The 26,209-nt window shown below is 32.6% G+C and overlaps 1 protein-coding gene across 3 annotated transcripts; it reads left to right on the forward strand.

Moving 5' to 3' along the window:
- Window positions 1-1,418: 1,418 nt before the first annotated feature.
- Window positions 1,419-23,532, forward strand: LOC133185543 (uncharacterized). 3 transcript variants are annotated; one of them, XM_061320840.1, is made up of 34 exons: window positions 1,419-1,723; window positions 2,028-2,197; window positions 11,768-11,983; window positions 12,213-12,377; window positions 12,555-12,611; window positions 12,908-13,507; window positions 13,620-14,222; window positions 14,636-14,755; window positions 14,851-15,099; window positions 15,312-15,539; window positions 15,950-16,093; window positions 16,176-16,277; window positions 16,396-16,490; window positions 16,606-16,797; window positions 16,974-17,045; window positions 17,196-17,304; window positions 17,399-17,509; window positions 17,625-17,694; window positions 17,778-17,898; window positions 17,999-18,051; window positions 18,199-18,307; window positions 18,445-18,545; window positions 18,654-18,756; window positions 19,078-19,255; window positions 19,577-19,646; window positions 19,760-19,826; window positions 20,406-20,491; window positions 20,604-20,730; window positions 20,882-20,923; window positions 21,105-21,224; window positions 21,310-21,358; window positions 21,473-21,514; window positions 21,960-22,027; window positions 23,386-23,532. In XM_061320840.1, exons 2-34 carry the CDS (start codon window positions 2,032-2,034, stop codon window positions 23,467-23,469), a joined length of 4,719 nt encoding a protein of 1,572 aa, XP_061176824.1. In that variant the 5' UTR covers window positions 1,419-1,723; window positions 2,028-2,031; the 3' UTR covers window positions 23,470-23,532. The 3 variants fall into 3 exon arrangements, with proteins under 3 accessions (XP_061176824.1, XP_061176826.1, XP_061176825.1); XM_061320842.1 differs by lacking the exon at window positions 21,473-21,514; XM_061320841.1 differs by lacking the exon at window positions 1,419-1,723 and having other exon boundaries at window positions 1,939-2,197.
- The last annotated feature ends 2,677 nt before the right edge of the window (window positions 23,533-26,209 follow it).

Here is a 26,209-nt window from a genome sequence, read left to right on the forward strand (position 1 = left end):
CATACTAGGAACAAAGATTGCTTATGATCCACCGGTTTGAGATAACATAGTACTAGATTGGCAGAAGAAGTGGCAAAACTCGTGCCTGGATTATAAATTTATAAGGGGTGGGAGGAACACAGGAAACTTTTTCTCAGATTGCTTGAGATGGGTTTGTCCTGACCTTGAATAGAGGTTTTTCCCGCAAGTTCAAGGTCACTGGCAGATAAATATTAATTTTTTTTCCATGCTATAACTTTGTAATATAAAATCACTGGAAGATATTACTTGATACAGAGATTGCTTATGATCCAAAGATGTGTTTTGACCTTGATCCAAGGTCTTTCTGGTAAGTTCAAGGTCACTGACAGAAAAGTGCAATATTCTTTTTCAGGAATATCTTGGTCATTGAGTATCACTGGAAGCTCATAATTAGTTCAAAGGTTGTTTTTGACCTTAAAATAGGTCATTTAGGCAAATTCAAGGTCACTGATACAATAAATGTAAAATTCAAAAAGGTCTAGTCGCCCACGTGGCGCAGTGGTAAGAGTGTCTCCTCTAGAGTCGTGGATTAAGGAGTTGATCCTTATGTCGCAGGTTCGAATCCCACTATGGGACGCAGAGACCGATCCTTCAGATGAGACTGTATAAACTGAAGTCCCGTCTGGCAGTTGGTGCTGGCACGAAAAAGATCCTTCACTGTTCAATGGCCATGAGTGCCGAGTATAGGTCAAAATTTGCAGATCTCCATCGGCAAATATGGTGGCGTCTCCACATGATTGAAAAATTCTCGAGAGGGACGTTAAACAACATACACACAAACAAACAAACAAAAAGGTCTTTAATTTTGTAATAGAAAAAATTGAATGCATTTGCATTTCACTGAAAAGATGATAAATATATCATCCAAAGTGTGTAATGGCCTTGACTTAAATTCGATGTCACTTAGAATATGATGTTTTGGATGAATAGTCTGAAAGAATACGTGACTGTGAATTTTTTTTTTTGTCGATGACATACAGATGGTGTTTGCTCTTAACCAGCTGCAGAATGTGTCCTGGCTTGACGCACGATTATTTGGACAAGTTCAAGTTCACTGCAGGGGAATTTTACATTCTTTTACTGTCTTTCTACGGTTGAAACATTGGAAGTTGATGCCCCTTACAGGATTGTTTATAACCTTAAAATGTTGTATGACCTTGACTCAAGGTCGCTATGTTTTGTCCGGAGCTCCGACGGAAGACCTATTCGTTGCATTGCAACGAGCTCGGCTCTAGTTTCTATCCATAATTGATCACATACGACTAAATTGAATAATTGTAGGCACGCGTCACTTGGGGATTTTGATACGAATCGCGGGAACATAGGGCGTTCACACGAGAAGTTTACTTCGAATTGAAAAAAAAAGTGACTCAGGAGTAAATTTAGTGGTAGTCTCGACTGAAGGACCCTTAAAAGAATCTGTTTATAAACACCCACTGCTTTACTGACGGGACCCTTAACTGTTCAATCTACAGTGTATAACTCTGAATTCAAATTACAAAATTTTTATGGGAGTGTCTCGTGAACTCCGTGTAAACAAAGTGAGATATACCCTCGATATCGGTATAATATCAATATTCTGAGGATAATACGAAGTAATAAACCTTATCTTAACACACAAACAGCTCAGATCAACACCACCCTAACTCTGTTACATGTGATTTATACATACCTCACTAATGAAAGCGGGCCATTAAGAAAGGTAGGTCATTTACATTTATTCCGGGACTCTCTTTTGAAAGTACTTTATGTACCTTCTTAAAGATATACTTCTTAGTAATTTTAGAGAATCCGGTTTCAAGATGATGGAAATTAATCAAATATATCGCTATCATCATGGTTATACCTGTATTTTAAGAAGGAAGTCTACGTTATAACCTAATGTGACAGTTACTCATCGCCCGTCAGTCTGTCCTCAACCCCCGAGATGTGAAATTTGTTATTTTTTTTTCAAACGACATCTTGTTATTAGATAAATAGTTCTAGCTTGAATGTTCGTTTTGTAGAAGTATGGTGGGAATGGACAGATCTTCGCATATTTGGACTTCTGGATTTTTACTTTTATTTGTGATAAAATGTTCAAATTGTCAAGATTTTGTGACAAATGCACCAAAACTGAGTGATGGGACAACGCAGACCAGTGTTGTAAACGAAGCGGAAAATTCATCTTCAATAGGTAAGGCCGTAAACTAGACAGTGTCAAGTTAAAGTGCACTGAAAATTTTATTGTTATAAACCTTAAAAGTTAAGTGAACTTTCTTGCTTAAATGACGCCAATGTTGACAACACCATGCATTACAATGAAGAAATAAACGAATACATAATTCAATTCTGAAATGATTCTACATTTAAAAAAAATCCTTAAAAAATGGTTCTATGACCGGTGTTTACAATATAACTATACACTCTAAACTCAACATGGTACACATATTGATTATTTTTATGGAAGCCAGTTGAATAAACACAACAGGTGTCAAAAATGTACATTTGTATTGATGTGCATTAACTCTGTCTATATATGTATAAGGGAACTCCATTTTAACGCTAACTCCTGCTCGTATATTTCTACATTATTTATCAGTAACATCCACTACTTTACATTTCATTTATTGAATTTTTCTGCGTGGAAACTATTCTAAAAATGAAACTTTCCAACAAGAAAAGTACAGAAGTCATCAATTTTTAAACACAACGTGACACATTCCAAATTCTTTAGATTTAATCAAGCAATTTTGAGTTTATCAATCGTGAAATAAAGATCACACACATTGCTTCAATCATCTTGTTATTTCTGTACAGACATTCTCTACAACAATAATGATTACAAACCTGTATGGAAAAACAAGTTGAGCAATGTTTAATTCGTTTTATACATAACAAAGGCATGTGTAATCACATAAAAGCATCATTTTATATTAACTCACTCAAAGCCAAATACTTCTTTAGAAGAGGGCTCCTTGATTTCTCCTAAAATTTGCACTCGAGACAGAAAGGTATCCAGGTTCAGTTTGAGAGGATTTAAGATCTAAATTTTTGATAAGATTCACCTTTAAACTCTTGGAAAGGGGACCGACATTAAAAAAAAAAGATTATAAAGTTGACAGTGTTCTTGTCGGTATGGCTCTACAAATGAAGGACACGTTTTACTTGATATACGAGGTGTTCTTGTCGGTATGGCTCTACAAATGAGGGATTGGTTTTACTGTTAAACATCACTTTTACCCAAATTCCTTCAACTAGATTGGTGACATATTAAAAAAAATCATCTTTTCATATTTTTGGTCAATATCAGCATGACATCCATTTTTAGTCTTGAACTTGATAACCGATTCTCTATCAGTATCAGTCCTTTCAAGAATAATTCATAATAATAATGTTCCTGTCTGAATTTTTAACAAGACGAGATTTTTTGTCAAAATCGAATTCGTATGTAGCAATGTCCTTAACCCAGTATATCATAACGTATATACCATATTTATTTTCATTTCTGGATAATTTTTAAAGATAATCTTCTAATTCTAATTTTTAGTGTGATTTATAGTCATAAATTACTTTAAAATCACCAGAAATTTGACATCTATTTGATAAGTGTTTCCCACTCACCTTCCTTCTGTGTTACATGATAATCATATTTACTTATGCTGCTATGGGAATCACAATGACTGTTTTCAATATAACCTTGTTGACTTATAATAAATGTGCTGAATTATGTATGTTAAGTGTACAGAAACTTTAGTACTGATATAAAATTATACCATACTAAGCATTTAATAAGATTTAAGGAAGCTCCTTGGATTCATTTATGTATCTTTATAATAAATGTCAAAGTTTGGATGTTTCTTAACCATTTGCTTAATTGACCTAGTGTATAATATTACCTTTTACCTAGAAAATTTATCTGTGTTTTCTTTGAAGAGACGGCTGTATTCAAAATAGTCTCAGACCATCACATGCGCTGTACATAGACAATGGTTTAGAACCTATTTATAATAATGCAAAATATGGAATAATTGATAGTGCGCATTATAATGCATATATTATGCAAAAACCAAGGCTTATGTAATTTAAGGATGAAAATTATATGGAAACTCTAAATTAAAACTTATCTCATCTATTTTTTTGTTAAATTATTTTCCCGTTTTAATTTCTTTGGAAAAACCGTGCATGTGAATTACACTTGTAATATTTACCTGTATCTGAATAAAGACTGAGTCTAAAATGTACATCCGTCTAATTGTTTAAAATTCTTCCTTTAGTCTTAAAAAGACCCACTCGTTTATATGAAGTAATATAAAACTTGAATGGTTAAAAACTTGTGATCGTTGATTATTAAAAGTATTACCATAAGAATACAAGACGACAAACAAATTTAATATGAGCGTTAATATTTCCTCATAAGACACGTCTAAATAGGAAATATTTGAGATTGAAGTCTATTTTATACTATATACTATATTTTATACTACATTATGGAGAGCACTGGTATTCGAACAACGTAGCACGCATCCCAAAATAGTTTCCCTATTATTAAGGTTAAATAACTGAGCGGAATTTTTATGGACCACATGTGCTTTTTAAAATTCACATTGAACAATGCTAAAAGGGGGTTTACTTCATAAATATATATTCTTTAAAAAAAAGAGACGCACACACAATTGAACCCCATCAACACCTTTAAAAACACGCTTTACCAGATATGGCGAAAATATCCATGAATACAAATGATAATGGTAAAATAGCAATACAATTTTCCAGTGCAGACAGATATGATGAAATCAGTCACTAGCTAAGATCCTGTTTAGTAGGGAAAAAATTTAAATCTTGCACTTAACAGAGGGGTCAACAAAAAATTCAAAGTAAAAGAAGAAATAAATCCATGAAAAAGCATTAACCTTTCTGATTTATAGCACAGGGTAACAACGATCGAATACACCCCAGAAAAGGATCAGAATATTATCAGCCTAACAACAAGAATATTCCAAGTATGCATAGAAAATACCAACGAGATACAAATACCAAAAATCTGAATGTCTAGCCTATTGAACGCAACTTAATTTGAAAATCAAACGCTGATATTAAACATTTCTTTTAACAGAGTATACACATAGGTCCTGAATCACTATATCGTTCTTTTATTTATTAATAAAAATCGTAATAAATTTTATACAACATGAACTACTGATTTAATTATTTGAATACATAAGTTCATCTCGTATTTCGTTTTAAGGTTGTTTGCCAAATACCTTGCAGTATTGTGTTGCAGTATTGCGTAAAATCATGCTATTGAGTACCTAAATTATGCTCCGTCATGACAAGAGTGTAACTAAAGGGGAAAAGGTTTCGATTCCAGTTACTTGTTTTAAAAGTCTATCCGTGTACTTCTGCCAACTATTGAGATCTACTAAGCACATTAGATTTTTCTCTCTGTTCATTTTATATAGTTGCCTAACTTATATGCAAAGTTCACAAAATAAAATAAGAGAATTTCGCATCAGCATCTATTATCCGCTGCTTCTGCAAATTGGAAGGATTCTTCCTTTCACAAATACATATTTTACATTTCCCCAAATCAGATAAAAATTGCTGATAACATTAAAATAAATATTGCCAACAAGTTGGCGAATGCAGAAAGAAAAGAGGAAAATTCTAGAATCTGTATTTTTAGCCCGATTCCCTTAAAAAAAGTCTGTAACGGACTTTTTCTTATCCTACGGCCCATTTTCCCTGAACAATTCCTTGGAATTTGTTCAAAGCCTTTTGACATATCTTGCTGATGAATGGACAGACAGACAGCCAGGAAATACTGTGGATTAACTTAAGAAGATACCATTTCCTACAGGCATGAGGCGTGCCCAACCATACGTTTCGTAGGCTGATCTTGTGATGGATCTGCTTTTAATACGTGTTCAAATTAATAATTTGCTTGTCCCGGCCCCCCCCCCCCAAAAAAAAAAAAAAAATCATTGTTCAGGTTGTACGGACCTCCATTTTATCGTTCACTACATCAAGCGATCCTACTACCTGTATCCTCTTCAGAAAATGCATAAACACATTGATTTTAGACTTGTTTATACGATATCTGCTCGGTATAACTATCAAAAATATCAACTTCGTATTAATCGTGAGCTTTGAAGGCAAGTCCATGAAGTCCTGGAGGAGCTATTAACATAAACCATGTATTTTTTAAATTATTTTATCATGTGTTTTGTGCATGCATTTCTTATGTTAATTCCGTGCATTACGTAAATTAGGCTGACAAAATGTTAATCAAAATAAATTCACAGAAAATATTTTATAACGGATGTCTACAATCTGGAACGTAGAATCTTTACATAGTTTATGTAAAATCATTTCCTTTACATAATCATTTTAGTGCATAGGGCACATTAAATCATAAAATAAATAACAAAAGACCAAAATCAAACGAAAGAGAATAACATCAAGTACTGTTATTTTTAAAAAATATATATAACAAACCCTTTCGTGAACTGCATATAGATTAAGTAAATGTCTTTCGAGAAGGTGTCAAACGTAAGCTTTATGATAAGCCAGGGGAAAAAAAAAGGAAGTAGCACTAAGCACTTTAAAATGTCTTAAACCAGTTTTTGTTACTTACCAAATACTGAACCTATTTGATCAAGAATAATAGAAAAGGGAGCAAAGGTAGAAGAACTGATTTAATATAAAGAAGAATGATCGAGGACACTTTAAACGTTAACTGGTTAAAGTAAGACAATAATTTCATGCTTTTCAATTGTGCTGCTGACCAAATGTTACAAGTTAATTTGCTATCGACTTCGATTGCTTGAATAATCTTGCAACATGGAGAGATAAACTTGTATATTTGAAAAAGAAAAGATAATTTTAACTTCAAATAGTTAAAGAACCTTTTGATATATAAGAAAAGACATTTACCAATAAATAATAGATAACCTATCTCTACAAGATATATGAATTGCATGGAACACATAATGTGAAATGAATAAATTGTTAAATCTAGGAGAAATCATATTACATATTTGTATGATGAATTTGAATAGTCTAACCATTACATATCAAATAGACAAGAACTATTGTAGGAGTTTATCATCAACACAAGCTTATTTTTAAAAAGATTGGTGAGCTACCGCTGTAGACATAAAAAAAAACAACACAGAAGTTGATATCATGTGTTTAATTTGCTGAATCGATTAATTATTAATAGGAAGACACAGTGATGCACTCAGGATGGTGTTTGGGTTACGGGGGTTTCAATTCAGAATTGGGAATCTAGAATGGGATTTAATAGCAAAACTGAGCATTCTGTAGTTTACGGTAATTTCAAATATCAGGTGAAAAATGCAATTATTTCAGAGATCAGTAGAACCAATTAGCATCTAGTTTAATATATTCCAGTGTGATAGTGTTTAGTAGCATTTGCGTCTTCTCGGGCCTTTCCGGTAAGCTCTCAGAACATATTCGAAGTCGTCTATCCGAGCTTGCCGGAAAGGCCAGGGAAGGTAGTTGAAAAAGGTAGGTTTTTATTATAATTTTAGATGTATTTGATTTCTAAAGTCTTAGTACCATAAAATGTATGAGGTGAAAATAATGAACAGTGATCGATGTCAAAAAATCTAAAAACAATACAAATCTGTGAACAGGGCATTAAATACGGATTGCCCAGAGGTGGGATCCGTGCGTATGAGGAGTAAGCATCTCCTGTTGACCGGTCACCCCGACTTGAGCCCTGTGTGCAGATCAGATAGACGAATCATTCCGTAGTCAAATTTAGTATAAAAACAAAGGACTAACAATTGGTATGAAACAAGTCAGCCAAATATGACCCAATGATAGGTTATATATGTTAACAAGGTCATTATAACGACCATAGAATTTACGAAATGCTGATTTTAAACGAAATTGTTGAAATCTCTGTGACATCAACTTATCTTTCAATAGCCTTCTTCAGTTTAAAAATTGATCGAACTCGGAGTATGCTCTTGAGTATCGAATAAGTTGAGAGAGATAAATACCATATGAAGATAATAGCAGAATATTACTACATTAACAAGAAAAATTGACGATGGAAAAGCTGAAGTCATCTCTTTTGTCATACAGTTTAGTTATTAGTTTGCCTTTATCGTCTATAGTCAGTAAAACATCCAAATATGAAGCAGATGTGGTTTATTTCAAGTTCACTAGAATATATCGAGTTGACATATGAATGGAAGTAACTATTGTTTATTGGTAAAACGTCGTCGATATATTTGAATGTCGAGTTGAGTGCCAAAGCAAGTATATTCTTCTTCTCATGAAGATTTTTTTTTAAAATAAATTCTGCTTCGTACGAATATAAAATCAAGTCGGCTAATAAAGATACACAATTATTGCCCATCGGTTTGCCCATCATCCAACAGTTTGTTGGACGACCTAGTCTCCGAAGACTACATAAATGTTGCTGATGAGGAATTCCAGCATTCTTTTAATATCTATATCAGAGTACTTTAATGTAGAATCTGAGTGGTTTTTAACAAAGTAATTTTTTTGATGACCAATTACAAGATATGAAAATTTCCGAGTTTCATTTTTATTGAAGAAGGTCTTGTGATATCATAAAGCCTAGTTTTTAGCTTATCACAAAGAATGATCGTATAAAGTGTAGATTAGTCGTACGTTTTGAAGTTGCAAATTAAAAAAATTGGCGATTTTGTTACACCACTTCTGATGTTTCTCCTTTATAGCATGCAGTTAATATTTTTGTAAGGAGTAAAGATAGAGGCTTGGTAGAGCATTTGCTTGGCCCGGCAATGTATCTCTTGCAAGATCTAACTTACTGTTACTTATTGTATAGTTATGTACAAGTAAGGCAACAAAACATGAAACTTCAGATCATATATATTTTAAGATTATAAAACAAAGTGGACATCGTACATTTTATCTGCAGTAGCATTCCCAGAATGCTCTACCGTAAAGGCGAACATGCGTATTTCAATAAAAAAGACTAACATATTTGCTAGCACTCGATTGCTAGCACTCGAGAGGGCTAGCAATGACAACCGTGACTTTTTAAAACAAATTTAAGGAACCACATGGAAATGAAATCCAATTTTTCCTTTTTATAGTTATTGCTATAGTCTCTTTTAAAATAAGGTATTATATCATCTGAAAACATAAAGATTTTATTGTCATAGTTATTACTTTCTGCACCTATGCAAAAAAAAAAAAAAAAAAAAAAAAAAAAAAAAAAACCACCCTGTTGTATCTGTTAGGATATTACAGTGTTAACGGCTTAGAAAGTATATATTTTATTTTGTTTTATTTATTTAATTAATTTTTTTTTTTGTGGGAGCTAGCCCATCCAAACAATATTGAATTTGTAATACCTAAAACGATATAGATACCATATGTAGCCATTAAGCACAAGAAATCGTATCTGACTGAGGTTAAACATAGAGTATTAAAAGTAAACAGAAGCAAAAAAAATAAATAAATAAATAAATAAATAAAAAAAAAAAATAAAAATAAAAATAAAAAAAGAATTAGGTCATTTAAACTATGTATCTTAACACCTTAACGTATACTTTTTTTTTTACATTTGAAGATCCTTGAAATCATCTATATTTCACTTTGCCTTCAAATCAAAGTTAACGAACAACATTCGTTCTGGGGCCACGCCATGTTATCCATACACTCAGTATATATTTCATACGTTTCTCTTATGTCTTCCGTCATTGGAGTGTCATTGATATGAACAAAGAAAATTCTTACACTAACATCCTTGTATATGTTCATTTTTTAATCTTGTATTTCGTATTTGTCTACACATGTGGCATACCTGTATACATATATACATAAAGACGTATATAGTTATCTGTTAGATAAATATTGTTTTATTATTAGACTTATAGTATTTTATCGTTTATTCGCTCATTATTAAAATAACTTAATCAATCAAAAAGAGGTTTATGTTTTACACAACTGGTTCATAGGTTTCCTTGAATTTTACTACAATTTCGAAAAAATGAGGAAATTGCTTCATAATGACATTTATGTCGTTATTTTCCATAATTTGTTATATTCTATTTTATGTGAAAGAACTATTTGCCACAATAATGCCTGTTTTTCTCTTTTCTGTTGCGTTTTGAAATATCTTTGACGTTTTTTTTAACTAAGAAGAAATTTTGTTGACAAAAATGAGACACTTTAGTTTGCTCAAGTTTAATGAGTTTTCGTACCCCCCTCCCGGTTTTCGCAATGTGTTAAATAAAAGCTTGATGATATATAATTGATTTGGCTAAAATGTAAATAATCAATTATTTTACATAAAACAAATCACCTGAGATAAAACATACATTTTACAGTGAATATAGGAATCGGAAATATCAATCTAGGAACAATAATTACAACAAAATAATTTTGTCCCAAGTTCTTTATTATATAAACATTGTGTTTCCTTGTTCAAGGGTGTATTGCAAACATTTGCAATAGTGAGTTCAGTGTTTGAATCATTGTTAACAGTATTAACCTGAGGTTTTGAGTGATCCAGCATAACTTTCTCGATGTTTTGATATCCTTTTGTTTTGTAAATAATATATTTAGGATAAGATGATATAATTTATCAAAGACAAGGAAACAAACATTCAGAGTATATACCTGAATAAAAAAGGTAAAAGATAACGAGCAGTGATCAATCTCATAAATACATATCTTGAACATGGCAAACACGGATGCAGCAATGGTGCCTAGGAAGAGTTAGCATTGCCTCTTGACCGCTCACTCCCGTCGCTAGCCCTTTTCATTTATTAGGTAAAAGGAATAACCCGTTGTAAAATTAGAAAAAAAACAAAACAAAACAATCTCCTCAAAAGTTTTGTAAAAAAAAAAATACGACCCAAAGAGAAATTGAATTTCCAAACATGGTCATGATAACGACCATAGAATTTAGGAAATGCTGATTTCAAACAAGATTGTGAAAGCCCTGTAACATTAACTTAGTTGTCGAATCCTGCTTCTCAGAAAATGCATGGCTGGGAGACCTAAACACCATTTGCAGGTAATAATGAAATATTTATACCTAAAGGGGAACGTTAAAAAAAGAAACCTTTATAAAAGGAATTAGATAATGTTTGAAGAATATGCAACCAAAAGGTTGACAAAAGTTCTGAAGCTCTACAAAAAGTTATACAAATGAAAATTTAATGCTTAATTTCTGCTAATAATCATTAGATTAATGACCAATTTTAAAATATATCCAATCTGTTTAAAAGTTTAATCTCAAAAAGACTGTTCAATAAATAAAATACCAGAATCCAACAAAATAAATTGACACTACGAAATTCAGATTAGATCTTTAGTGCTTTGAAGTGTAAGAGTATATTAACATATCAACATAATATATCAGTTTGACTAAAATATTCTGGTAGATAAAATAATGTTTTACTGAGAGACGAACAGGCAAACAAGGAAAAGACCTTCAGTTTCCGAGGACTGACCAAATGCAATTTAATTCTAGATCAACACAAATAGTGTTTTTTTTAAATCTCAATGTCAGCCTTAACTCTTTTGTAGCTCGCTTATCTATCTGTCTAGTAACTTTGACAAATACTTTTTAAAATATATCAAAATCATTTTGTGCTTAGTATGTACACAATCCAGATAATAAATACTTTGTAGCAGATTTAAAAGGAAAAAAAGAAGTACTGGTATGCCATGAAATATTTCTGCAAACACCAAATATTTATAAGTACATGTAACATGTTCTTTACAGATCCTTGCTCTAGCCTCTCTGGATTCACTGTTATCATGGACGACGGATATCGGTCGGCGGGTTGTTATCGTTCTCAGTCTCCTAACCTCTGTGATAGCAATCTAGATGAGGGATGGTATCGTCTACAGGCGTCTGACGAGTCGTCGTTCCTTAAGATCTACCAGTCATGTCCAAAACAGGGCCGTTGTGGCACAGACGAACCCATCTGGATGAATGGTATGGAAGAAAAAGTTAATTCCCAATAGTCGTAATCTTATACAAGACAGATCTATAAAAATGAATTTTGCATTCCTAAAATAATTATAAGAAAGGTATTGTGCACTGCGTCTGCCAGTGTATTTTTCTCCTGATATACATGTATCAAATACAATTAATTTCTACAGGCAACAATTCCTTTTATAAATTTCAGTTTATTGAAAAACTATTATTTCAATTTTTGACTTAGGGTCTTTACCGTCAGAGGGAGAAGGTATTGTCAAGAGGAAAATGTGTGTGAGGACTGCATTTGGTTGCTGCCAGCACTCTTTTGATATTCAAGTTAGGAACTGCTCCTCGTTCCTCACCTTCAAACTGAAACCTGCATCCAAGTGTAACCGCAGATACTGCTTCGGTACGTCAAGATATATTATCCCTGAATCTATATAAAAAAATCTACCCTGTCTTTTATATTTCGTTCTTTGCTTAACTACAATTCAATTATTTACGTATATCTTCAATCATAAAATAAAAGATAATGCCTTGTTTACAAAAAATGTACATGTATAACACTTCTGAAACTTGGACACAGATGGAGGCGTTTGTGGTTTACCATCTATGAATACTCCTTCCCCCACAACTACTCCAGGTAGGCCTATTATACACAATATTAACAGTAAATATCAATTTGTCTTTTTTAAAATTCATTTAAGGAATCAATCTAAATATATTGCTGATTAATGAGTAATGTCATTAGTAATACGGAAAGGATTTATTTACATGATTTATTAAATGACCTTTCATCAGTAATTTGAATCATCGTTAATTAATGTTTCTTAGTTAACTAAGTTACATTCCGTATTTTCATTTCCTGTGTACATTTCACATAAATAATAACTAATGCTGCTTCAATCATATATTTTATGTGCTTTTATGTTACACAAGGTAATGTTTGTCTAAATGGAACGTACCGAGAATCAACCAACAATGTTAGTGACGATAAAAGAAAGAATCCTTGCACACCCTGTTCTCCAGGCTTCTTCTGTGTGAATGGAGAAAAGAGCAGGTGCCCTCCAGGCTACTATTGTTCACCTGGATCATCAGAACCAATTCCCTGTCCCACAGGCAGCTATTGCCCTTCCGGTGGAATTCACCCAATTAAATGCAAAGCCGGACATTACAATCCTACAAACACCAGCAGCAATAGTTCTGACTGTTTGTCGTGTCCACCTGGATTCTACTGCTTTCTTCCAGGCGGAGATAGGCCGACAGGCCCCTGTCTTCCCGGATTCTTTTGCTCGGGCGGATCGACTACACCGACACCTGTTGAAGGAGTAATGGGTGACATGTGTCCAGCAGGAACATATTGCCCAAGAGGTTCACCAGAACCAATTCCCTGTCCCTCTGGATACTTTAATCCTTACACCACCCGTGGAGAATGTGAAGTTTGTCTAGGAAACCTTACATGTCCTGTGGGATCTCTTTACCCTTCGGAATGCAATCCTGAAAGGGAAAACATCAGTATTCTATGTTCTGTAAACTATGGTAAATATATTTTTCATTTTTTTTTTAATTTTTAAAATTGATTATTGTTATTATATATACATAATACACCGAAATTGTATTTAAAGTATATCATTCCTTTATTCTTAATCAGAAAATACCACAAATCCCTGCATTAACAGCGATGGATCACAAAAAGCTGGTATATGTACGGACTGCCCAAAGGGAAATTTATGTAAGGATGGATTTAATATTACTTGTCCTGCGGGATATTTCTGTCCAAACGGATCAAGTGTATTCATATGCCCTGAAGGATTTTACTGTCCAGAGGGACAAGTGTGGCCTCTTCCTTGTGATATTGGAACTTTTAATCCTTATTATGGTAACTCTACAGGGAAGGCCTGTTTGAAATGTTCTCCAGGTATGTTTTGTTCTGGAAAAAATCTCTCTGTTCCCACGGGACCTTGTTCATCAGGATTCTACTGTAATAGAGGAGCAGTATCACCCACTCCGTTGAATGGCCGTGGGGGTGACATTTGTCCAGCCGGACATTATTGTTTAGAGGGTACAGGAATCTTTACACCCTGTCCCAGTATGACTTACAATCCTTCCAGAGGACAACCGAATAATCAGTCATGTCTTCCATGTCCAGATGCATACACGTGTAATGGAAAAGGACTTAGTCTACCGAACGAATGTAGTCCTAACAATACGAACACTACTGATGCTTTACTGAATAAAAATTGTACAAAACTAGGTAAAATATTCAACCATCTTTACAACCAGATATACATCAGTAATTTAATTATCTACACAAGATCAAAATCTTTTAAATCTATTAGTAGTGAAGAAAGTACTGTTGAGCAATGTGATAGATCAACCTCACATAACACTTCATCATGATGACATATTGCTAGGAAAGAGCAGATATGTTATTCTTGAATTGCGTTTTACAGTCTCAAAGGACACTAATTTCTTTCTACGTTCTAAAAATTATTATCTCAGTTCATTTTAGATAAGGAAAGTATGGGTATTTTTGATAACATGTAGAACAGATATATATATATATATATATATATATATATATATATATATATATATATATATATATATATATATATATATATATATATATTCTCTCATTTATTTTTTTCGTATATTATGTTTTAGCTGGGGATTATTGTAAAAATGATACAATGTGTCTAAACAATGGGCAATGTATCACTTACAACAAAACACGTGGTTTTTGCGACTGTTTGCCAAATTTTGATGGAAATTTTTGCGAGATCGGTAAGATTGCCTATGTAGAAGAGTGTTTGCTTGATTTTATTGTGAGCCCATTGTCTATATTTTATTTACATGGATGACCATCTTTTCCTGACCAGATACAACTCTGCTATTCCTTGGAGAGAACTCCACATTAACTTACGAGACAGTGGAGAACATGGCAATAGTCCTAGAAATCGTGTTTGGAACGTCACACTTGGAAAGAAAGATTGAGATCACGTGGTATAAGGACGACTTGATGATCAGAAACTCGTCTCGTGTTCAGCTTACACTGGAGGTAGTGGAAAGCTACTATAGACTTTACAAAGCTAAACTAAGGATCAAATCTGCAAGGACATATGATAACGGTATGGTAAAGCAAAATTGTAGAATTAATGCTTGAAATATATTTTATAATATATCTTACAAAAGCTTCAGATGAAACATAAATATGGCAATGAAATGGAAATTGAAATCCAAAAATATTTACTTAAACCTTAAAACTAAATTGTCTTTCCTATCTTAAGACATTGTACTTTTCATTTCTTCACTGTCCATGAATTTCCCTTTTTTGTTACAGGCACCCTGAACGTTGTTGCAGGTATTCCTCAACTCGATATCAATTTCTCAACGAATCTGTCCCTGGCAGTTAGAAAGTTACCAATAGTAAACATCTCCCCGTTGTCATTAAGTGTTCAGAGAGGAGCAACTATAGTACTACAGTGCCGTGTCCAAAACCTAGAACAACCAAATATGACAGTCACATTAGACTGGATCAAAAGTGGAGATTTCAGATGGAGGGAGAGACGTATGTATAGGTCAAAAAATTTTGGGGTCTCAACTGTGTCTAAGTAACAGTCTGTTTCTGGATATTGCATTTTCACACAGTTTATGTTATCGATGATAAAATTATATATTTTTAGTAAAAATAAAAGTATGTTGATTTTTCAAAAAATCGATCGAATTCAATTACGTGTTCATTCTTAACCCTGCAAATGGCAGGAAAAACCTTCATACTGCTAAACAAAATTTGAAATAAAGCTTTATTTGATTTTTTTATTTGAAGCCAAGTAATGCATATTCGTTGGATACTCTGCAATTCAGAAATTTTATTCAAAGAAGCTTATCGTATCGAGAAAAAGTAATAATTTTGATAAAATATACACAACAAGTATGCACTATGCATAAGTTAATGAAGAATACTTTCACATTTTTCAGAGCTGACAAAGAATGGATCTATTCTAAGAGTTCCAAACGCCCAGAAGAATCGGACAGGGAGATATAAATGTTTATTGACCTACAGCTTACTGGGTGTGAATGGCACCAGTAGTGCTGTATCAGATGTGTTTGTCTACTCTCCAGGTAAAAACTCGTCCCCTTTACCCTTAGGATATGAACAGACATTTCCTTTTATTTTTTCTAATATTTTTTTTTCTTATTTTAGAGGACCTTCGCTGCATGAAGACTGTAGACGAACACGGGATCCAGTGGGAGTTTGGGATGATAGGAGTCACATACTATGCTCTTTGTCCTGACGATTACGTAGGTCAGTATTATGCAGTGACAACAAGCAAGATACTGCTATGGTCTATGTCAGTGAAATAAAATTGACTGTAATGAAGAAAACCAATGTGGATATCTTGTTCAATTTTGACATTTTTCAGGAAATGCAAGTAAACAGTGTAGAACTGATGGGACTTGGGGGCGAACTGTAACAATAAACTGTGTGGAAAAAACTCTGGCCAAGGCAAACGAGAAGGTAACTACTGTATATAAGGAGATGCCTGTAAAATCAGATCAGTATGCACCATTGACTAATTAAGTAAAATCATATTATTTGACTTGAATGAGCGAACATTGCATTGTTTATTTAGCTGGACAATATCATAACAGACAACATTATAGATACAAGTTTTGTATCATCTGTTGTCGAGAGACAAATGGCTGCAATGCGTAACTTGACTACACAAAAGAAGGGTACTTCTGGGGATGTGGATAAAACAGTTGGCTTCCTTGACAAAATTCTAAAAGTAACAGAAGCAGCAGATGCCAAACTACCAGATCAGGTAACATTTATTATGACAATTGCTGGGTTTGAATTAAGACATGTATTTTTCATATCTTTTATTTTTCCTTTAAATTTATATTAAAAAAAAAAACAGCTAATTTTGATTTTCTTTGCTCCGAGTTAAATAACATACCACTGTCTTGTGATTCAATAGTACTTAATGTGTTTCTAAAGGATTTTGCAAAAGTTGTGGATAACGTCTTGAGCGAAACGCAGAGTCAAAATTGGAAAGATATCAACGAACAGGTAATATAGTATAAGTATTCCCCTTTACATTTACATGTATTTATATTACAATGAAAACCCTTTCAAATGTCTTGCATTACTCCTATAGATCTTCATTCTCAAATGTTATCACTCTTTCTTCCGTTTTTGATACTAGTTTTTGTTTTACAGACTAAAGATGGATCCTCTCGAATATTGTCAACTGTAGCAGAATTTGGACATCAGGTTTCCAAAGGACTGAAAAGTAGAGGAAACAAAACCATTAAAGCGAATAATTATCGTACGTAAAAAGGGGAATTATACCTTTTCATTAAATTATCGATGTGTACTTTTTAAATAGTTACTAAAAGTTTATTGGGTTTTTTGTATTAAAGTAATGTCAGTTGGTCGAGGATCTTCGAGAGAGGCAGTGGAATTTCCGGGATCCATAGCAACAGAATCATCCTCCTTGGTTTTACCCGTCCAATCAGAACCAAATATAAACGGTATAATGACTATAAGTATTGTCTTAAAATAGAAATGTATTGCTTTCTTGATAAAAAAAGGTTAAGAAATGAAAATTATACTGTTTTACAAAAATGAAACTTCTTTTCACGGCAGATATTGTATATTCAGCAACTGTTTACCGTACGGTGTACACCTTCCTTCCGTCCAGAAATAAAATATCAGGGTAGGTGTTATATTTAGAGGCCAGTCGGTGAATGAGTTACAAATGTGATGTACAAAATGCATTAAGATCATATTTTCTTGAAGAAACGAATCTACGAAAAGTTTCAATTTAAACTCGGATGTTTTGTCTATGACCATCATGGATGAAAGAGAAAGAATTTCACTGAATCCTGGAATTATGATGAATATCAATCATAAAAGAGAAGTAAGTATTTGTACGATAGACAAAATACCTAGTACCTGAAGAATGTTAAATTATTATGTACATGAATATGTAATAATATTTTGTATTAATAATTTCACAGACTGATCTTCAAGAGACAGACGTTGTATGCGTGTTTTGGAATTTCACTGTCGGGTATTTTTTTTTAAATTTTTTTTTCTTTTATACTTAACTTCGAAAAATTCCAAAATATGTTTCTCATGTATTGTTTAATCATGCTAGATGAATTTGTTTTTGTTTAAATGCTTAATTAAAAATCATACATCTTTAATATCTCTTCAGTTCATGGTCTTCAGAGGGTTGCAATACAACAAGAGTAAACAATCACGTGACCAAATGTGAATGTGACCATTTGACAAACTTCGCTATTTTGATGCGTCCATACGAGAATGTAAGCTATTTATTAGTATGTCATCAGGAAATCTGAATGAATCAAGTCCCTAACAAAGTTTTTGGACATCGATAATTGAATAAATGAAAAATATAATATTCATACCTAATCTATGTAAATTGCATAATTTGAAATAGGAAAAAGAAGATGATGTGTTGTCGTTGATATCTCTGATTGGTTGTTCCATTACTGTTGTTCTGTCAGCCATTACATTCTTCGTCTTTATTATATTGTGGAGGTATGACAATGCGCTGTTTATATTTTTACATTATAACAGTAATATTTCTACTCTTTTGTCTTTTTCAGTATTATCCGACACTATTTTTATTGTCTTTTCCGGTTTTAGATATGTAAAGAACGATCAGAATCTAGTTCTGGTACATCTATGTCTCAGTATTTCTCTGGCTTACCTCCTTTTCCTTGTCGGAATAAACAGAACAGAAAACAAGGTATCATATCTCAAGAGCATTTATCTATGATTGTCTTTTTAATTCCCATCAAGATTTTAAACAGATTAGACGTACAATAAAGATTATTTGCTCTGATATAAAGGTGATGCGTGTATCCAACGTGTGAAGATTAAAAATGCTAAGTAAATACACACGTGGAATAAGACAGTTACTCCTTGATTGTAATATTGCAATTCTAATCTAAGCCTACACCTTTGTTATAAAATTTTATAGAAGTTTTATTAAAATATTATCTAGAGAAAATTATCTTAAACTTGATGAATAAAAAAATATTAAAAATCGTATGAAATGTTTTTACAGGTGTTATGTACAGTAATTGCAGCTTTCCTTCAATATTTCTTCTTGGTGGAGTTCTTTCTTATGCTGGCGATGGGCGTCTACTATTTCCTACAGATTACCGTCCTATATTACTCATTTAGCACTGCAAATGATGTTAAAGCCAGACTCAATATGAAGAGGATATTACCCATCGCTTGGGGTATGCAATTGGCACCTTTAAGGGGGAATACTCTCTGCTCACTGAGATGAACTTAATAATGATGGAAATGTTCTAACAGATATGCTATTAAATGAAATTCAAAGAAAAGTACTACAACAACAAGGGACATTTGAGATTATACATAATTTACCTTAAAGATAGTTTTAAACAGAAAAATAGAGATACATCATGTTTATTCTTGAATTGATCGCTTTAGTAATTTGGCTTGGTAACACTACTGTAGACAAAGAACACAACAGTAACTGTGAATGTTCAAGTCTTGTACATTGTAATAATATGGCTGGTTTTTTTGTCTTGCAGTTATTCCAATTTTAATAACAGGCATCACAATAGGAGCAACGTATACCAGAGAATACAACCAAAGTCATTCGTAAGGCACCTTAATGCTTGAAAACCTGCTCCACAAAATAAAATATATAAAAAGTTGGCTAAAATTCAATAGGCTTAATTTAACATCTATTGCAAAACTGTCTTCCATTCCAGATGCTGGTTATCTACAAAGAGTGGATCTATATATGGCTTTGTTGGTCCTGTTCTACTTATCATTTGTGTATGTACATGTATATATAAAAAACAAAAACTGATTTTTGGATCTGATAAACATAAAATATCCGAGAAATTTGCCTATATGAAGAACTTTTTCATAGGATGAGGCATATTGACTTACTTGATATTTAGTGAAAATTAAATTCCAGTAAAATCAATTAAAAATGAAAAAAACAAAAAAAAAAACAAAAGCAAAAAAAAAACAAAAAACAAAAAAAAAAAAAAAAAAAAAAAAAACAAAAAAAAAAAAACAAAAAAAAAAACAAAACAAAACAAAACGTCAACAAAACAAAAAAACAACAACAAAAAACAACAACAACAAAAAAAAACAACAAAAAACAACAAAAAAAACAAAAAACAAAAAAACAAAAACAAAAAACAAAAAAAAAAAAAAAACAAAACAAAACAAAACAAAACAAAACAAAAAAATTATTAAATGCAATTTCTTTAAGAGAACAAGGTTTTATTCTTCATTTTTAAAAAAAATCTTCTACTTTATTTTCAAAGATTAAATTGATTTTGTCTTTGTGCTCTGAATATGTATCATTTGCTGATATGTACATTTTGAAAAATTTTATTGCAGATTAATTTATTTATAATATGTTCCCTATTTCGGGTGATGTGTGCAACAAGGTTGTTAACCGAGTCAACGACAAAAAAGAAGGCAGCGTAAGTATTTCTGGATGGAAAATGTGATGTGTTTACAAGAAAAGAGATGGAACAGAAAAATTAGATGCAGATTTATTCAATAAACGATATTTTTCATATTTCTTTTCTCTAGAACTGGTGCGCGGAGTTTGTGCACACTTCTACCCGTACTGGGTATCACGTGGGTGTTTGGAATTTTATCTATCAATGAAGATTTAATTGTCTTCCAGTATCTTTTTGCAGTATTTAATTCCCTACAGGTAAAAACTGCCCTTCAACATTTTCCTCTTAACACAGATTTGTTTATTCATAGTTAGTCCATAAATAAACAATATTTTTCGTTTTATTTTTTTAAAGTATGCTATGCTCTTACAATTGTAAATTATGCTTTGATATATATTTACTTTTTAGGGACTATTTATTTTTCTGCCAAACTGTGTATTCAATAAAAAGGTAAACTATATTTTATGTTATAGCGTACAAAATATTTTACACTCTTTAAAGTGGCATAAGACATCAAAATGCAATATCAGAGTATATTACATATTTGTTTCTTAAATTGCAATTTATCTATCTAAGTAAATATCTAGATTATCATTTATGACACTAGTTCAGAAAAATAAATTCTCTTTAGGTTAGAGAGGGCCTTCTTCATAAGATGCGGTTGTTTGAATCACAGCAAGAAAATAGTAAAATACAGTCCAAAAATTTAAAAAGATTTTCAAATGCACAGGAGAATTTGAAAACAGTAAAGGTATTGATCTTGATAATTCTGAATTTTTAACTGGAATTGAGGTAATATCATTATAAATCTCTTATTTGAAATTTGCTTTAACCAGAAGGACAAAGAGAAAGTGGCAAATATTTCCAGAAGAGTTACTCCCCCAGGTGTGTTTACTTTTTGTATTTTGCACAAATGTCCATTGCCCACGCATACTAATACTAGTAAATTGTTCGTTGGATTATTAATTTCACATCAGTTTTTGTTGTTTTCCTTTACAGTTCGACTTATTAGATATACAAAGCAGTTAGATTTCATAGATGGTAAGGCATAGTGATCATGAATTATCTATATCCTACTTTCTTTTCCTTTCTATTCTTATATAAATCTTTAAATGGAATCAACGATCTCTGCACTTCCGATCTCCTTTTAACCCTACAAACCAGTATATTAAGTACTAAATACCTGTATTTACTAATTGAGCATTACATACATATATGCAAAGTACTATATGTACATACCTTGAGACAACATATTGTTACGACAAACACAGTTTACATAATACTTGCCCTTTTAAGAGTTGTAAGTTTGGCAGTTCATGCACACCTTGTTTAATCTTGGTATGGGTAAAATATGCTCCAAAGAGATTTAAGTACCTCTCAATTTAATTTTTCTCATTTTATGGAGTTGTTTTATAAAAATTATTTTTTTTCCTCCTGTCTGTGTTTTGACTTGCAATAGCAGTTGAACATTTTTGTTTCTGTTTAGGTGGATATGATAATGTCTGTTTTGATGCCATGTTACCTTCAGAAGAAACCCTGTCTCAGAGTACACCGGTAAGTTGGGATTTGATTTCTACGCATTACTGTCAGTAGTATCATATGAAAGAGGTTGAATTTTGTACTAATATTTTCTAAAATAATCTTATGCCAGGGAACTGTTAAAAACAAGGTAATTACAAACACAGATATTTTTAGTATTGTACAAATTTTTATTTCAGTTGCATATTTTTCTTCTTTTTTATGTGCTTTAAATTTACTACATGGTTTGTGCAAAAATCTAATAGTTTATTTTCTTCAGCTTTCTAATGAAGTTAAAAAAAAAATACTTTTTTTCAGTAAACGAGTTATTTTTTTTAAGAGATATGCTGGTTTCAATATTTTCTTAACTTTTCTAATAAATGGCACATTTTGTTTTTTTATGAACTTAATATATTTTCATATATGGCTCAACTGGGTATTTTTCTTTTATAAGAAACTTATCTATTTATATGTCGACTCGATATGCCCCAGTGAACTTGAAATAAAAGTCTAATAAAAATAATAAAAAACACACTGAATTGTCCACGGATTTTTCCGTTTTCCCGATCGTGAAAAGGAGCACATATCGGATGTGACCGGTCGACAGGGTATGCTTACTCCTCCATTCCACCTGATCCCATCTCTGATGTTTTCGAGGTCCGTGTTCTGCTCCAGATCTGTATTGTTTCAGTGGACTTTTGAGCTTGATTACTGTTCGTTATCTTCATATTTCCTGAAAGCTTCATAACATAAGTGTAGATTCAAATTTGTTCACGTCATGACCTCTGGGATAGAATGGGGCCACAGTATGCAATCAAAGTTTTACTAAGGAATATATATAGGAATTCATCTTTAAAAATCTTCTTCTCAAGAACAGTAAAGTCCTCGATTAGTCATATAAATATGGAAAGATCCTCAGGTAGTGAAGAATCAAATTTGTTCAAATCATTATTCCTGGGGCTAGGGTGAACAACAATAGGCGATCAAAGGTTTACATAGGAATGCATAGGGAAAAAAATATTTCAAGATCTTCTCAAGAACATCAAAGCCATGAAAGTATTCTCAGATTATATAGATTTAATTTTGTATAAATTATGACCCCGGTGGTAGGGTGGGGCCACAGTAGGTGATCGAAGTTTCATAGAAATGTATAAGAATTAGTCTTTAAAAAATAAGGGAGTATCCTCAGAGTAGACCTAGTTTTGTTAAAAGCATGGCCCATGGGAGGTAGTTTTGGATCACATGATCAAAGTTATACATAGGAATATATTGGGAAAAAATGCTGATGAAAAACAGCTGGTCCGTAGTGACTGCGGTAAGCGTTGTCGTTCATGAGCCTCTTGTTAACATTTATCAAAAAGGTTATTTATTTTGCTAAATTATTCTCTTTACAGAAAACATCACAAACAAATTTACAGTCAAAATCGGAGGAAAATGGATTTTATAATGTTGATTTATATGGCCAAGGTCAATTGTAAAAGGAAGTGTCGTAAAAACCACGTTTGTGCCAAAGAGTGATAGAATGTCACAAACATTTACAAAAAAAATATGCTTTGTATATTTTATTATTCATTTATGTTTTACAAATAAAAGATATATATTTCAAAATTGTTATCAGTTACAAACAACAACATATTTTAAAGTCCAGAGCGGATGAAAAGTCATTCTGAAGCATGATGCCCAAAGAAACATGTGCTGATGCTCATAGGTACAAGTTACCTGATGAGTGGTGAAATTCGCAGACTACATTCAAACATTCAGCTACAAGAACCAGATCTTGTTCTAAACAAACCTATTATACATGTATTTCTTACTGTTAACTTTATGGTGCTGACGTTTTATGCTTATAGAGATCTGAGTAACATACAGGATCGGAGCAGATAATTAAAAATAATGTTTTACAATCAAAGCAACATAATTCAACAAAGCGAAAGTGAAAGGAATCTATGAACTCTTTCTATGAAATCAATATATGTTTTGCTAAAGTTCAAATTTTGTTTATTTCGAGGTACCCCATTGCCCATTGAACTACAACGAACATTAATATCGTTGATCTCTTCTTCAGCAAGTTTTAACATTTTCGCCCAAGAATTAAATCGATAAAAACGTGTAATTCCTGAAAAATTGTCCTCCTTCCATCTTCGCACAAGATTTTTTTTCCATATGATTGTCATTTAGATACAGAAGGTGTTATTGGTTAACTGCAGTTTTTATCATTTAACATATTGCTGACTGACGTTTTTCATACTAATTGTTAGGTCATTATTTACACACTGAATTGTCGACGGATTTTTTACGTTATTTCCCGATCATGACAAGGAGCACACGGCGGGTGTGACCGGTCGGCAGGGGATGCTCAATCCTCCATGGCACCTGATCCCAACTCTGATGTTTTAGAGGTCCGTGTTTGATCTGCTCCAAAATTTGTATTGTTCAATGGACTTTTGAGCTTGAATATTGTTTGTTATCTCCATATATTTCACGGTACATGGGTATGGAATAATGAAGAATATTAAAATGTGTATCAAAGACTTTCAGTATACATACAGAGATTACCGGGCCGACTAAATAGTTGAAAATGTAAGCAGTACATATATATAGACACGATGACATAAAACACTTGTCTTAAAAAGTCATTTTTCAGCATACTGGTAAGTGTTAAAACTAATACCCATATAAATATTAAAACATACATTTTAGCATTGTATGCTAATTATGTGTATTTTAGCATTTTTATGCTTATATTTACATTTTTAAAATCCTTGCCTTGACTGCAAATGTGATATATATTTCAAAATCCCTGTAATATCCTTCGGGTAAGTTACAATTAATGGAAGAACCGTTGCTACAAGTTCTGTTAAATGGTAGGTTGAATTTTGAATTCCACTTATAACGTTGCACTTTCACGGCGTTCAACGTTTGTGACGTTAAAATAAAACGCATACTTTAATTTTCTGACCCCTGTCCGTGTTATGGTGATTTAAATGCCGTAGCTTTCCTCACACTTTATAAGCAAAATACATGTGAAATGTTAATGTAAATATAAGAATCATAATTTCCTTAACCATTAGAGATCATCAAGACCTTTGAAGCATATTTAAGGATATTCTTTTTATAACTGACCCATAATTTGTAACAATCAAAAGATTGTTTTTCGTATCACAACAAATTAGCTCTATCTCCCCAAAAGGGAAAGGCACAGCTCTCAACATTTCGCCATTGTCAGTGATAATTCCGAGAAGTGGACATATTTCGGGTCCATAGCACACCAAAAACTGCTCTTTGAAATTTGTCGCAACAGAACGAAGATACGATATCTCAACACAAGGTATCTTTTTATTGGTGCTCAATTGAAAAAGGACAGTTCCTTTAACGTCTACAGTACAAAGTATTCCATTTGCATTTTCATCAGTACATCTTGGACTTTCATAAAGTGACTCACCTCGACTGTCAAAGTCAATCGCATTAATTGCACCAGAAGTGGTGTCTAGTCGCACAATAATTCCACGTTTGAGTTTGACATACGATATGGCCAAAAATATAACATCAAAAATATTAGAATAAAGTCCACAAATCATTTTATTCTTGTTCAGCTGAAGTTGTTTTAAATCCTGAATAACTTGTGTTCCGCCATCTTTTAATAAATCAATGGAATCATTTGCCTCGTTGAAGTAATACACATTTCCACAGGAATTTACAGAGTGGAAGCATGATACTTTGGGTGGAAGATATATTTTTTCCATTAATCGTCCACGAAAGTCATATTTTTCGCTGAAAATCAGACTTCCCTTTCGGTTTTCTAATGTTATCCAAAATGAACCATGACAGACACTAGCAACACTTCCTATGCAACGTGTATCTCTTTCTTTCCGAGTATCTCTTAAGTTTACGACTTCAATTAAATTGAGGTTCCTTTCAAGTTGGAACTTGTAGTAGGGTAATGCATTTAATGAATTAAAAACGGTAACAAATTCCTCCTCAGTGACGGAACTCTTAGAAGACAGAACATGATTTGTATGCGGTGTTGTACAATCATCACAAAAATGACAAAGACAATTCCAACAGTATTTTTTACTGTATTTTTGTCCATGAAGGTAACATCGCGACCTGACAGTATATGACTTGTATCTACCCCTGTATGGAACTACATTATGATCCCTCACATTTAGAGTCAGATGATCAACAGCACAACTGCAGCATAATCCAGCTTCACATTTA

Source organism: Saccostrea echinata, unplaced genomic scaffold, assembly GCF_033153115.1.
Source record: "Saccostrea echinata isolate AGI-Se365-2 ecotype Australia unplaced genomic scaffold, CSIRO_AGI_Sech_v1 ptg000012l, whole genome shotgun sequence".
Lineage (NCBI taxonomy): Eukaryota > Metazoa > Mollusca > Bivalvia > Ostreida > Ostreidae > Saccostrea > Saccostrea echinata.